Here is a 14,360-nt window from a genome sequence, read left to right on the forward strand (position 1 = left end):
ACACCACTATAAAATCACATGTATCAGATTCTTCATATGAAAAAGGACTCTAATCATTAGTAGATTATTAATTAAATAGCTTAAAGGTCCAGTGTGTAACATTTAAAATTATCCATTGGCTGAAATTGAATACACTACCCAGTTTAAGTGTATGTAATGACTACGTGGTTATAGATCTCCTATTGTCCCTGAGATAAAAACAAAAACAAAAAAACAATTAAGACATTCACATACCACTTCAAACTTTTCCTTTTCACTTCAGGAACTTCAGTCTCAGTCTCTCTGCCAGCGGCAGTGGACTCTCACTACAAATGACTGAATCATCATCACTATCAAACACAGCAACGGGTGAAGCTGGTGCTGGAGAGATCACGTTTTCATCCGCAAGAACCGGCGCAACAATCTGGCATTTGCTTTCAGTCGGTACAGGTGCGTTTATCTCAACATTTTTACCGTGTCTCTGAGATATTGGACCTAATATCTGATGAAAGTCAGTTTGTTTGGTTGTTTTAGACCTGGAAAGTGGTTTCAAGCGGATGCCTGTAGTCATCTTGCTAGTTGTAGCCTTCCTCCGAGGTCCACACTGCAGGTTCTCCGTGTCGCTGTCCTCACTGGACGAACCCACCCTCTGACACACGCTCTTCTTGGTGGTCTGTGGCACTTTTCTGTCTTGGTCACTTTGATGAGGGTCAGAATGGCACTTCTGAGTTGGGACAGATGATGATGATGACAATGCTGATGACATGGCTGTTCTGACAAATTTATATTTCGGAGGAGGCTTTTGAGTGCGATTACTTTTGTCCTCGACCTTGCGTTGGTCTGGTGCTGCAAGACTGAGAGCCTTATTCTGTACACACTGGCTTTTATTACTCAGAGGTTCTTTTTTGTCAACATCACATTTCTTTCCTGCCACTTTAATGTCACTGGAACTTAGTGCATGTGATGTGTGATGTGAGTTAGAGTTGTAAAGAGAAATGTCGTCAAGAGAAGCTAACTCATATTTCAGTTTCAGGTCTACAGCATTGTGTACCTCCTCCTTGATTAAAGATTTGGCTGCATTCCTAATGATCACCCTGTCCCTGAGTGGACACTCTGTGTAACACAGGTCTGTGGCAGATCTGGAGTCTGCTCGTTTGGTTTCCTGCTTGGCGTTTTTGTTCTCCGTTCCCTTAAAATCTCCGTCTGTGGACGCATTCGGCTTCGGGTCAGTGGTGTGGTTTTTAGCCACTTGAGGAGGTGGAGAGGACGTGAAGGACAAGGATTCCCAGTCAATGTCACTCAGGTGTAGAGCATCAAGAACAGCAGACACGGAAGGCGACGCAACAGCCTCCGAGTCGGCACGAGAAAGAGGAGTGTTGGGGCACTCACCCAGACTGTTCTGCTCTTCTCTGGATGTCCTAAAGTGTCTGTGGTTCACCGGAGTGTCCAAAAGCACCACTTCTTCTGCTGTTTTCACCGTGTTTGGAATGGCTGGGAGCAGCATTTGTGGCTGAGTTGTTGCATTTGCTGAAGAACTCTGAAGGCTCATCTGAGCCAAGAGGTTTGTAAGGTCATCGGGTACCTCAGATGGCTTCTCCTTTTTACTCTTTGGTTTCTTTTCTGTAAAGAAAATGGAGGCAGAGACATTTTAAAAGACACAGTTTGTAATATAAAAGCAATAACTAAAAACTTTATTATGTATTTCTGTGGATTTAAAGTAAATAATCTCATCTTTTTGAGATACTTCAATGCAGAAATGTTACATATTGTATCTTTAAAATCTTTAAAGCTATTCTGAGTTGTCTACAGTGAAGCCCTACAGCGGTGTGGAACAGAGTACAACCTGCATAAAGTGACAGCAAGGCCTGTATAAAGACACCTCACGGGCCCCATCAAAGCCTTTGGTGTGAACTTGCTGAGCTGCCAAACTCTACATTTTCAGGTGTCGGAGCAGCTGTAATAGACAGCTTTGAAAAACAACTAAACGCTCCAGGTGCCTTTGATCAGAACAGCCCGGTGTGGAAGTCCTCTAGTCTGTTAGGTTTGTGATACAACACGAGACGTTACTTACATTTCCTGTCAGATATGGTCAACTTTTAAGGCCATAATAGTAGATAAGAAAAGGTCTGAAGGCCCATAACACTGACACATAGGGCTGCAACTATTATGTTCATAATCGATTAATCTGGCGATTATTTTCTCAATAATTGGAGTAATGTGTTTCTCAAAACTGGAAATGGTGATGTTCTCAGACGTCTTGTTTTGTCCACGAACCAAAGTGATTACGTTTTAATGGTTTCTTTGTTATAAGGCACAAAGAAACCAGAAAATGTTCACATTTAAAGCAGAAAATTAGGAAATCTTGCTTTAATACAAGGTTTGAGTCTAAAAATACTCAAACCGATGAATGGAACAGTAAAATAGTTGATTAATAACTCATCGCGTAATTGTTTCAGCCCTACTGATATCCATCCGTCCATTTTCTACTGCTTTATCCTACCAATTTAAAAATGATTGTTGTAAATTAGCGTCTTACTTTTGGTCTTGTTTTCTTCAGCCAGAGCTTTGTCTCTCAGGTAGCTCTCCACCAGCTCTGGGAAGGCCACACGGAAAAGAGACTCTTCCTCTACTGTCCGCACCTCATGCTGAGCCTCTGCTGCTTGATCCTCAGGAAACACATAATGTTCTGCAGAAGAAGAAGAAAAAAAGAAAAGGTCAAAATATATTGTAGTAAAAGGCAGCTCCTTTTTTTTGTCTTTCTGATCCAGTAAGAAAATGAATGACAATCACAAATAAATGTATTTGTAATCAGTGACTTTGGATAAAAGTTTTGATATACATGTTAATTTGAGCAACTATGTTATATACAAGAGGTGAGGAACCGTATGTCTTATGATCTGATTGAGACTTTCTCGAGCCCGTCATGTCAGACAGGCTTGTTAGTGAAGTAGACTTTGACACGACAGATTTCCCAGCCTCTGGAGGAAGCCACTTTAGCACCTAGTGGCTGTTGTGACTGATCTGCCACCTCCGAACTCCACCTCACAGCCAGTCACTAACAGACAACCCGGTGACGAGCAGCCGGTACCTAGCCTCTACTTAATGCAGCAGTTGTGCTACTAAACTTCCTTAGAAAAACTACAGGTAAAGATATTAAAATTGACGAGATTATCTGTCCAGAGTGTAATAAAAATGTGACGTTCACTGACCTGGTGTGCTCCAGATGACTTCAAAGCAAGCGACAGCATTCCTCACTCTTGGTTTAAATATTCTTTTGTAAGAAAACAAATAATAATGTGACAGCATGTCAATTTAAAGACATTTTTGTTTTGTTTTGTTTGACATTTGTAAAGCTACCTAATTGGCTGAATCTGAGAGGACATTTCTCTTCCATATTTCCTGTTCATCAGCTCTGTGTAGGTCATCAGGACTAAAACCTTTTCACTGGTGTAGTGCTTCGGCCACTCCATCTTATCATAGGCAAATTTCTGGGGGGAAAAAACAAACAAACATGTCGTCTTACATGCAGCTACCCAAGGAGATAACTGAACAACTATCTGAATAAGTACTTTAAATAATAATAAGTACCTGAATAAGCAGCATATTTGGCTGCCTCCTCTTGAAATGTGACACAGGTTTATCTTTCGAAATCAGAAACTCACTAATGATCTGCAAAATGAATGAATTAAAATATGAAATACAACATACACTGTGCATGAAACTATTATAAATATAGTGCAGCAGACGCAAAGATCTGTACCTCTGTGAATGGGAACTGTTGACTTGCGAGTGTTTTCCTTAAAAAGAGATTTAAATAGTGAAATTGTGAAAATTCTCTGTTCTATCGCGTTATCATGATTACACTTACATAACTTGAAAATGTAAATATTCATAATTATTTATAGAAATGGACATACTTCTTGATATTTGTCTCCAAAGACAAAGCCTGGCGGGTATGTTCGTACCGATGCCAGTCACAAGGACACTGGTAATCGAAATCTTGAGGCTGACAGAAACGTTTACTGTCGCAGAGGATGCAGCCGCCGCGCTCATGTGCCTTAGCTGAGCCTTAAAATAATCAAAAGATAAATCACAACACAAGTATTTAACAGGAGGATAAGCACGAGACAGACAGAGAGGAGAGGAACACATTAGTGAAGGTTTTAACACATTACCACAGTTCAAGGATCTCTCATACAAGTGTATGTTTTGCCACGATAGGTGAAATTGTTTCTTTTATCAGCCATCGTGTGAGAAGTGTAGCACCCCCACAATGCTCATCAGGTTCATACACAGGGGTCAGAGTTCAAAGAGGGGCACCACTCACCGGGATGTCGACAAACGTGGCAGTGAGTCACTTTTTTTACAACTGCCTCAGACACGCCTGTGTTAGTCTCCTTCCACTGGGTGAACCTAAAGCCACCAGAGAAAAGTTCATCAATGAAACATAATCTCTTGATCATATAGCTCATTTTTTTTGTTTTTTGTTTCCTACCGCTGCAAAAGAGTCTGTCCTTTCAGGGTGTGGATAAGTTTGAGAGCTTGCTCTTTACCAACACCTGGTATGCCCTTTAGGAAGCATGAAAACACACAGTTACGACAATGATAATACACAGCATTGATGTTTGAGGATCCTCCGTAGTAACCTACCTTAGGAATATAATCACAGCCAAGGAGGATAGCCAGACCAACCAGGTTCTCTCTGGACAGTTGTAACTCTGCTTGCACACAAGATGTCCGATAACAGTCCACCTGAGGGTCCTGGAGAGTGAGGAACAACACTGAGCATTGTTGATTTTTAACAGTCAAGGCATTAGTAATATAATAATAATAAACCCTAAGAAACAAATAGGTGTTAGTTAATTTAACATTTAAATTAGTTTATACACAGTCTGTGGTTTGAGACAAAACTTTCACAAACATACTTTACTGTTCATGTTGAAGTTTCTGTACACAGTTCGGGCTCCATATAGAAATGCGTCGCCATCATTGGTGATGCAGCCATCCACCAGGCCCTGTGAATCCAGGTAAGCACACATGGCCTCAGCCTCACCGGCTGCCGTCACCCATGGCACGCCCAGGTAGTCCAACATGTCGGCACACTATAGAGACAAGAACGTGCTTAGCTCAATGACACTATGCACAATGTTATGAAAAAGCTGAACCTCCTATGTTGCACCAGTGCAAGTCATCTGGAACAACGGTCTAATATCTCTACTTTCCCTCTATAGACTGGTTTCACAGTTATTGTTTACATATAGCTCTTGATATACGATATGTGTTACAACTATATCCGTGTTCACATCACACCTCCTTAACATTTGTTCACTGGACTTCAAGAGCTTGATATTTTCTCAGGTCTCAAGTTTAAGAATCACTGCATTAGGGAAATGTGCAAATGATTCTAACTCTTTTAAAATAAGACACAACACACACTTCACTTGCGTTTGTGATTATGAAATTTATTCTGTACCATTAACGTGCCTCTGGACAAAATACATAGTTAGTCTATAATAGAATATAGCAATATTGGCTAATTTAGCATATTTACATTGGACGTTTACAAATAGGTGTTCTATCATTTGCCTATACTAAAAAAAAACATTATAAATAAATAAACATTGTCTTGAGTGCTGTATTTCATTTCGTGAGAGATACAAAGTACGAATGAGCTACCAAGTAGTTAATATTGAGAAGCTTCACAATATGAGTCACAATTGCAATGAAAACGTATAAATAAACACATTTGAATGTACTGATTTACAGTTACAGGAGTTACAGGGACCCACCAACCTCTCTGAGTACAGCGTTAAAGCGCCCTCTACTGGTGTTTGTTGAAGTCTTAGGAGCAGAGGACTTTTTGAATCCACCAAATCTTGTTTCTGTCCTCTTGCTCATGGTTTCCGCTTTAAGTTTAGGGGCTTCACCTTCCATGACGAATACGAGCTTCACCCCCATTAATGTGAGGGAGGAAACCCTGAAGAATAAATTCCTGCACAAAGAGAAGAGCGTGACAGATATCCTGCACTGCAGTAACGAAAAGTAACATTGTGCTCATATATTCGAGGTGTTACGGTACAGGTGCTAGCATTGGACCACTGCTATTTTCATTTTTTACAGTAGGTAAAGTATTATTAAAAAGGTATACACCTGTACTGAACACTAAGCACTAAATAAACTAAAAGGTGTGTTAATTTACGTCAGCCACGCGCACCAATACCGTAACACCTTGAATAAATTGGCAGTTCTTCGGCTTAGCTTCGGCTAGCTTGATTGTGTTTCCTATGTCCTATGGCCGCAGTTGACCGCTCGCGGTAAATAAGGACACAGTTTTAACGAACACTGAATCAAAGTAAAAACATTACCTCAGATGAGGCTTGGTTACTTTTCCCATCATGGCTTGAACGTGCTGAGCCTCGCACACCCACAGACTCAGATCAACAGCCAGCGTCTTTCCGCTCAAACTGTACAGTGGCACCGACTCGCGAACAGACTCCACGATCGACCACAAATCGTGAACACCCATAACTTCACCACGCGGGCGTATACAGATTTAACAACGAGACAAAAATTAAGAGCTAACGCGACTACTTCAAACAACACAGAACAAGGAGGACGACGACCTGAAGCATTCAAACATTGGCGCCATTGGGCCGCGTCCCACTTCGTCAAACAGTCTCTGTACTACGCTGTACTGCTAATTGTCCAGCCAACGTTATTTGTGGCTATAATGTAAATAAGAACACAAACAAACATTTATACCGTCGACATAGCGTCTATATGTCCAAATAACGTTTTTATCATGAACAAATTTGGAAAAAGTATGGGTGCATTCGAATAGTCAAATGCTCAGAAACGTTCCTATCCGAGTGCTGTAAACCGGAAGTACCCGAGTAGCAACCAAAATAAGAGTTGTTTGTTGACAACATTATTTGTGGCTATAAAATAAATGAAAACAGCAATATAACAGTTATGGTCATTATAGCGTCTATTTATCCAAATTCAAACAACATTGGGGAGTGACGTATGCCGGAAGTATCTGGGTGGCAACAAAAATATATGAGTTGTTTGTTGTTTTTGTGTGTACGCTTTATTCAAGTATATAATGGACATCAACAATGTGCTTGACCAACGTCTAACTATATCAATATTTACTAAATATTAATTAACATACTGGGCATTTGACACTTTCTCTCTGTCTCACCGACACGCACACACTGATGATGTGTCCCTCCGCCTCCACATTACACCGGCCACTGCAGCCAAGAACTACTTTTAACTTTCGTCGACGTCGACGTCATATTAATGCGCAATCAAATTTTTGTTGCCATGGATACAGGGCTTTTATTTACAAGCTGAAGACGTCCCAAAGAGGAAAGAATCAGGACACAGCTACTGCCGAAAACCCCAAAAAAGAAGAAGAAGAAGTATTTCACTTTCGGGGGTATTTTTCTCTCTCAGTCATGCGACCAAAACTTGATATAGAAATTGTCGGTTTACTCAAAGACATCAACTTCCATGTTGCTAAAACCATCGCTCAGGTAAACGATTGTTGTCTCCAGTGTCTCAATGAGGTTTTTTTTTTTTTTACATTTTATTATTATTTATTACTAAATGCATTTTTTCATTGCACAAAAACAGGGTCTAAAGAAGAATTATCCTGGTGCCTTTCTGAACCCAAAGTTTCAACCTCTCCTCGAACTGGAGTGGGACACATATCTGCACAACAAGAAAAGGGTGAGATGTTTAGGTATATTCAATGTCATAAAAAAAGGCTCTAAATGGATAGTAATGCAAGGGTCAATATTAATAAGCTTATATAAAGGTATATTATTCAAATTATAAAAATGCAACAGACACTCACATCTAATACACATTTTATTTGGAGTCAGTATTGTAATTTTCTAATATTAGGATACATTAAATCTCAGTAAAAAAAACAAAAAAACACTGTTGAGTAAAAAAAAAAACAACTTCATGAACACATAACAGGTTGTGTATCAATCTTTAATACTGTATTGCTTGTTTTCAAGGTTTTAAATGGGATATTTATGTGACTACTGAGTTACGAGATCCTCACACCAGTTGCTCTTGGATGTTCCTAGAACCAGGTGTAAAACCAGAGCAGCCAAGACCCTAGAAACATTAAAGTCCCTCCTGAAAACGCACCTCTTCTCCTTGGCATTCAACTCAGGATGAGCTTGACAACTTATTTTATTATAATATATCTCTAGTACATTTGTTTGTACCTGTCTTTGCCTTGTATTTGCTGTGCCAACTAAGGTTGCTTTAAATGTGCCATATAAATAAAGTTGACACTGACATTGACATTAAAACAACCATTAATTCATGTGTTAAAAGAGAAAACAGAATAACCTCAAAATGAGCAAATGCACTTTGTCACACTGAGCCGCTCCACATCAAATGGCTTCATTGAATTGAAACGCCCTCACCATCGAGCTGAACCCACCCACACGACGAGACGCCACTGTGTATAGTGTGACATTATGGTTATTCTAAAAGGGCTGAAATCGCACAACAACAATGTTTTGTTCCAACTTTGTGATTCAAGAAGCTGCAGGGTGAAGTGTGGCAGTACTCCAGCCGCCTGATGTGCTTCCTGAACGGCCTTCTCATCGGCGATGACAAGCAGTTCGCCAGCTGGGCAAAGAGGAACTGGGATTTCGCCATCAACCAGACGCAGAATTTCTACCTGGCCCTGGCTGAGGACGACTACAAGAAGCACCTCCAGAAAACAAGGGCAAGTCAACGCCACAGTCACATAACACACTTAAATGACAAAAAGGTTACATTTTCATTCTCTTTTACACATGGTTGACTATAAGTCATATGTGGATATTATTATGGCGATTATGGCTAATCAATTACATTATAACACAGTAACAATAAGGTAATAGCAAATAATACTTTTTACTTGCTCACACATGTATTGGTCATATTAAAGTAGCGTCATCCTATTTTTATAATAATCACCAAGAAATAGCTTGATAATACAATGAAAAATGTTTGCAGGACCATTTATAATATGGTAATTTTTGAAGTGACGGTATCACACTGATGGTAGTCTACAGTGATTATAATTATCAGGCTTTACTTGGATTGGACATGTCATTTCTTATGGAAATGACATGATTACTGGAATATTATCTCCTTATTACTATACTGAAGCTGGAAATTGCGTTAGAAATAAAATGGTATTACTATAATATTTGCCATTTGCCCTATTGCCATGTTCTTACTGAAATGCAAAGTGTTACATAAACGATCTAGTCAGTTGTTATTGACTAAAAAACAAATAAAACATCATGCATTTTCATGCATTCTCATTTTAGCATCAGTTTGTCTACATGGACATTGAGATCGCAGGAGAAGCAGCAGGCAGGTTGTTGTTTGAGGTAATGTCATTTTATCATCACTGTCATTTTTTTAAAAGCCCAGCTTTTAGACCGGTTTATTATATTTTATTTCCTCCTCCTCCTCAGTTGTTCTCAGACATTTGTCCAAAGACCGCAAGAAACTTTGAGGATCTGTGCACGGGGGAGAAAGGACGGACACAGAGCAACCTCCCACTCTACTACAAGGGCTCTGTGTTTCATCGGGTCGTGCCTAACGGCTGGGTGCAAGGTGGAGGTAATGTATACGTCCACGTCAGACCACGTCAGACCTACAACATTATTAGCTGTATAAGTGTACAAATATACGGGTAAAGTGGAAATATAGCCCATATATATATACATACTGGTGTGTTAACCATTACTGAAACGTAAAAAATTATTTTGATCATCACCAATGCTGTTAATTTAGGGCAGCTGTGGCATAAACCTGACAAAAGATGGTGATCTAATGCATCCTTTCTGACTTCCCTTATCTTTATTCTCAATAAACACAAACCAACCCTTTTTAATATAATAGCAGCACCTTAATCTCCACTCGATTGAGACTAAGGAACTTTGTGGTGTTGTAAAAAGACAGCTGTACTTCTCAATTTCTCAGATACTTCCCCAGACTGCAAAGGTGATGGAGGTGAATCAATCTATGGACCGACATTTGAAGGTAAAAGCACATAAATAACACTCTAAAATGTCCACAAAAACCTTTATATTACCTTTATTTCTACCCTTTCTCCCCTCAGATGAAAGTTTTGCTGTTTCCCACTCAAAGCGGGGCATGCTCGGAATGGCCAACAAGGGTCCGCACAGCAACGGATCGCAGTTTTACATCACCCTGCAGCCAACTGTTTGGATGGACAGGACATACGTCGCCTTTGGGTTTGTGCAACACATACTATTTAAATTCTGTATATATTTTAATTCTGCTCATTTCTAATGTCTTATTTTTCCCTTTCCAGACAAGTGGTTGAGGGCGTCGATGTCCTAAAGAGACTGGAGGAGATTCCCACTTGCAATGAAAGACCCAAGTATGAATGTAAGATTACAGACTGTGGAGTATTACAGCTGTAAAAACAAAGCAGTCATAACTGGTGCATTTTTGTTTGTCAACAAAGTCAACAGAACTTTCATATAACAGTGAAAATACTATACTATAGGTGATTTGCCAACATGGGGGATTTAAGATTTAAGCTGTTCGGTAAGCTGTTTGATAACTCATGTGGAACTAATGTCATATTTTTGTTTTGCTTTGCAAAAATGAGTATGTTTAATAAAAATGTATTGATAAAGTGATACATTATTTTAATGCTTTTTTTTAATGCCCCCAATTATCATACAATATTCTGTTTCCTTTTTAAATGCATGGTTGAATTTGTGATGCTAATCCAGTGTATAAACAATGTAAAGCTCGAATAACAAATGTAAACATCATGTAGGTTTAAAATAGAGTCGATCATGGAGTCATTGCTGAGGTTTATAACCCTTTAAGGTACTACTCAACCATTTGGTCGACTATATCTCATTGAAAAATGCATCAAGCTGAACTCACTAACACTAAATTAATGTGACTTGTTCTGAATGTTGCACTTTATGAATTATGCAAACCAGGTTTATTATGAACAGAACGTTTTAACCGTTTGGTAGAGGCCTGTATCTGAAATACTGTAAGGTCTAATTTCATGTTATTGTTATCATAAGTATATAAAAGTGTTGGTCAGCATGCTCCAAAATCTAGTCAGACACTTGTTTTGTATGGTTCTATTAAGTTTCTTCTTATTTATTGATGTACACCAGGGGTCTCAAACTCACGGACCACGGGGCCACATGTGGCCTCCCGCTCTGGTTTTATGCGGCCCACTCCTTAATGTCAAGCTATAATGAGAAGTGGCCCATGACCTCTTCCATGCACCTGCAGCTAGATTATAATATTGTTTGCTATTGTCATGAACAGTGAGCAATTTTTTTGTACAATAGTGATTGTATTTGCACCATGTCTCATTTTTTTATTTTTGAGATTTCCTCCCCAACCACTGGGGGGTTGTATTTTATTCCTGACTCAGGGTCAGTGTTTTATGCTGGGTTATTTGAGGTCACCTGTCATTTTAATCAGGTTGTTTGATTGAAAGGAACAAACAGTTGTCCTCAGGTCATTTTGAGTTTGAGACGCTTGCACTAATGCAAATCCCTTGTATGTTGATACCTACTTGTCAATAAATGTGATTGTGATGTGCTGAGTCATTGACTTTTTCTGGCATAAACACTGACTTTTGTCAGGACCACGGAGACCAAAACCTGGTTCTCAGAAACAGGACTAGTTTGGGAGTAAGATGTGATTTGTGGTTAGGTTAAGGATAGGCATTTGTTTAGGCAAATGAATGTGAGTCAATGCAGTGTCCTCAGAAGAATACCTATGTGTGTGTGTGTGTGTGTGTGTGTGTGTGTGTGTGTGTGTGTGTGTGTGTGTGTGTGTGTGTGTGTGTGTGTGTGTGTGAGAGTGACTTTGTGGCCTTTTTGACGTGGGCAGTTCACGTCCTCTCCACGTTTCTCACCCCTCCCACCAAAAAGTGCCACATGACCTGTCAAGTAGGAAGTGGGGGAGAGCTAACGAGCAGCAGCAGCACCAGGAACTGGAGACGCAGGACGGTGTTGTTGAAGGAAGGAAGGAAGGAAGCCGTGCGAAATCACTGAAGTCTCAGTCAGTTTCGACCTGTCTCTCGGCAGAATAATAGCACCTCCTCTCCACCTCGTGAACACACGGAGCAATAACCGGGCCGCAGTCATGACCGCGAAGGTGGTGTTTTTCGCCGCAGTTGTGGCTCTTCTTGGCGCAGCAGCCGCCGCAGCAGACCCAGGTAAGTTTGCGACCTCTCTGCGCCGAGCTAGTGGCTAGCTGCAGCCGGCCGTGTCCCTCCTTAGCTCGGTTATGACACCCTCGACTGAGTTGATGTAACCGTGTGTTTTTTTCAGTTTCGGGGGGGCCCATTAGACGCGCCACTGGTTTGTTGAACACTTGTCACTCACGTTTTTTTCAAGGGTTTTCTTGAAAATAATATGTTCGTGTGGTCCAAACTCTTAGTTAACTAGTAAGAATCTGCTAACCCTTTACCCGCTAGCTGTCAAAGTAAACCGTGAAACTGCACTACGAGCTAGCATGTGTGTTTATGTGTTTTTATTTTTGGAAACGTGGAATTAAAAGACTGTTGGTCAAGAAGAAAAAGACTGGACCGGCTTGTTATGTAACAGCCTTCTCTCTCTCTCACACACACACACACACACACACACACACACACACACACACACACACACACACACACACACACACGTCTAAAACCCTCTCATTCTCATGTTTAAAATGAGTCACTGGGCGATTCCCTGCTGAGTTCTGTGCTAAAATAGTTTTAACGGTTATCGGTTAGACCCTCACAGTTTCACAGGAACGGTTGTAAAAGCTTCAGTTTCACTTTCCACCACATGTAGGAAGTAATAGACATTTATGCAATCGAATGTGAATCAAAAGCTGGACGATATCGTAAAAAAAGAGGAACAAACAGACTTTTAAATCGTAGTTATCATGATAAATGACCGGTGATTAAACGCTGATTTTCTTCTCTCGAGTCAAAGTTACAGAGATCAGTAAATGGTCATTTTATTAAAACAACAAATATTTCACACACAAAATGTTGTTATGGACTTATTGCACGACATTAAATGGCATTAATACAACTGTAATGATAGGAAAAACACTCATCGAGGAGTCAGTGTCAGTGTTTGTTTTTTAAAAGGTTGAACATGACCATGTTATTCATTTTTTCTAGTGAATCCAGGATGTGCTCCTCCTACACAAAGAGGAAAATCTAACATATATATATATGACTTCTTTGCAGACGTATGCTCCAAATCGTTATGTGATTCATGCACAGCTGAGAATGACTGTCTCTGGGTCAACTGCACAACAACAGCAGCATGTGAGTATTTGTCTTAAAATGTATGGCAGTGACTGAGGGGACACTGGTTGGTCTTTGTGTGTCCTAAATTGTTCACGACAGCTGAGGTGATTGGCGACGTAATTCGTGGGCATGAGGAGAATGTAAGGCTGCGGACGCCGACATTTAGATGATGTCATCTAAATTTGCTAAAAAGACTGGTGGTGGTAGCAACACCCTGTTCTGTTGATCTGTTTTGGAGTAAATTACTGGAACTGGAAGTCTCCCGAGGGTGAGGGGCTTAAACTGGGTTAAATTATTAATGAGACTGCATACACTCAGTATTGTTTCTTAGATTAATTTTTGCTAATGAGTTCAAATAACACAACTTTTGTTGATAACTGTCTTTTAGCTACACTTCAGATCCGTTTCTTCTTTTGCCCGCCTTTGCCTACGTCTCTGCATTGCCGCTCTGTAATTTCATTATCTTAATGGAAATATTTGTTTTGACATGGGTTCCTTGAATATGAGCAATCTCTCTGACATTATGGAGGAAATGTATGGAAAATCCCTGCTGCAGTGGTGTTTTTCATCTTAGTTTGAAACCTGCTGGTTGTGATCAGAAAAATCCATCATTCAGTGAAAGGAGTTTCCGTAACAATACGGCATGACTGATTGATTCCTGAGTCAACATCTTTCCATTCACTGCTGATAACCCATAACCTGTGTGTGTGTGTGTGTGTGTGTGTGTGTGTATGTGTTTGTTTTAAAGTGGGTCAGGAGAAGCGCAGGTTGTTTTCATGCTAATATCCTTGTCAGGTTATAATGTTACAAGGGTCTATAGATTGCTTTTTGTGTTGAAATCCAAGTCTGTTACACAAGTTCACACATCTGAGGTTTAAGTTTACTCAGTAATTATAACATGGAGTGATCATAGACCTGTGTGATCATTGGCTTGAAAGCACACTTAAATACACAAAACTTGGTCCTCACTGTCTACATTTGTTTTTGAGGCCCTTTCACAAACACACACACACACACTGGTCTC

The 14,360-nt window shown here is 40.1% G+C and overlaps 3 protein-coding genes across 4 annotated transcripts in view; 2 read left to right on the forward strand and 1 right to left on the reverse strand.

Moving 5' to 3' along the window:
* Positions 1–253: 253 nt before the first annotated feature.
* gen1 (GEN1 Holliday junction 5' flap endonuclease) lies at positions 254–6,505 on the reverse strand (the record flags this gene model as incomplete). Its single annotated transcript, XM_083898568.1, has 13 exons — positions 254–1,599; positions 2,516–2,665; positions 3,189–3,250; positions 3,337–3,467; positions 3,568–3,648; positions 3,740–3,776; positions 3,897–4,047; positions 4,307–4,392; positions 4,475–4,548; positions 4,630–4,740; positions 4,905–5,081; positions 5,773–5,971; positions 6,345–6,505. 13 exons carry the CDS (start codon positions 6,503–6,505, stop codon positions 254–256), a joined length of 2,766 nt encoding a protein of 921 aa, XP_083754694.1.
* A 937-nt stretch (positions 6,506–7,442) lies between these two features.
* Positions 7,443–10,460, forward strand: ppil6 (peptidylprolyl isomerase (cyclophilin)-like 6; the record flags this gene model as incomplete). The annotated part of the gene is made up of 8 exons (XM_083898569.1): positions 7,443–7,520; positions 7,621–7,716; positions 8,552–8,740; positions 9,333–9,395; positions 9,483–9,630; positions 9,994–10,053; positions 10,133–10,268; positions 10,349–10,460. 8 exons carry the CDS (start codon positions 7,443–7,445, stop codon positions 10,458–10,460), a joined length of 882 nt encoding a protein of 293 aa, XP_083754695.1.
* Positions 10,461–12,004: 1,544 nt separating this feature from the next.
* Positions 12,005–14,360, forward strand: part of cd164 (CD164 molecule, sialomucin) — a 10,643-nt gene continuing 8,287 nt past the window's right edge. For both annotated transcript variants that reach the window (XM_083898783.1, XM_083898784.1), the window contains exons 1-2: positions 12,005–12,241; positions 13,274–13,354. In XM_083898783.1, the coding sequence (XP_083754909.1) occupies positions 12,169–12,241; positions 13,274–13,354 (154 nt within the window). In that variant the 5' untranslated portion in view covers positions 12,005–12,168. The remainder of the gene's footprint in view (positions 12,242–13,273; positions 13,355–14,360) is intronic.

This window comes from Microchirus variegatus (genome assembly GCF_963457635.1).
Source record: "Microchirus variegatus genome assembly, chromosome: 12".
NCBI lineage: Eukaryota > Metazoa > Chordata > Actinopteri > Pleuronectiformes > Soleidae > Microchirus > Microchirus variegatus.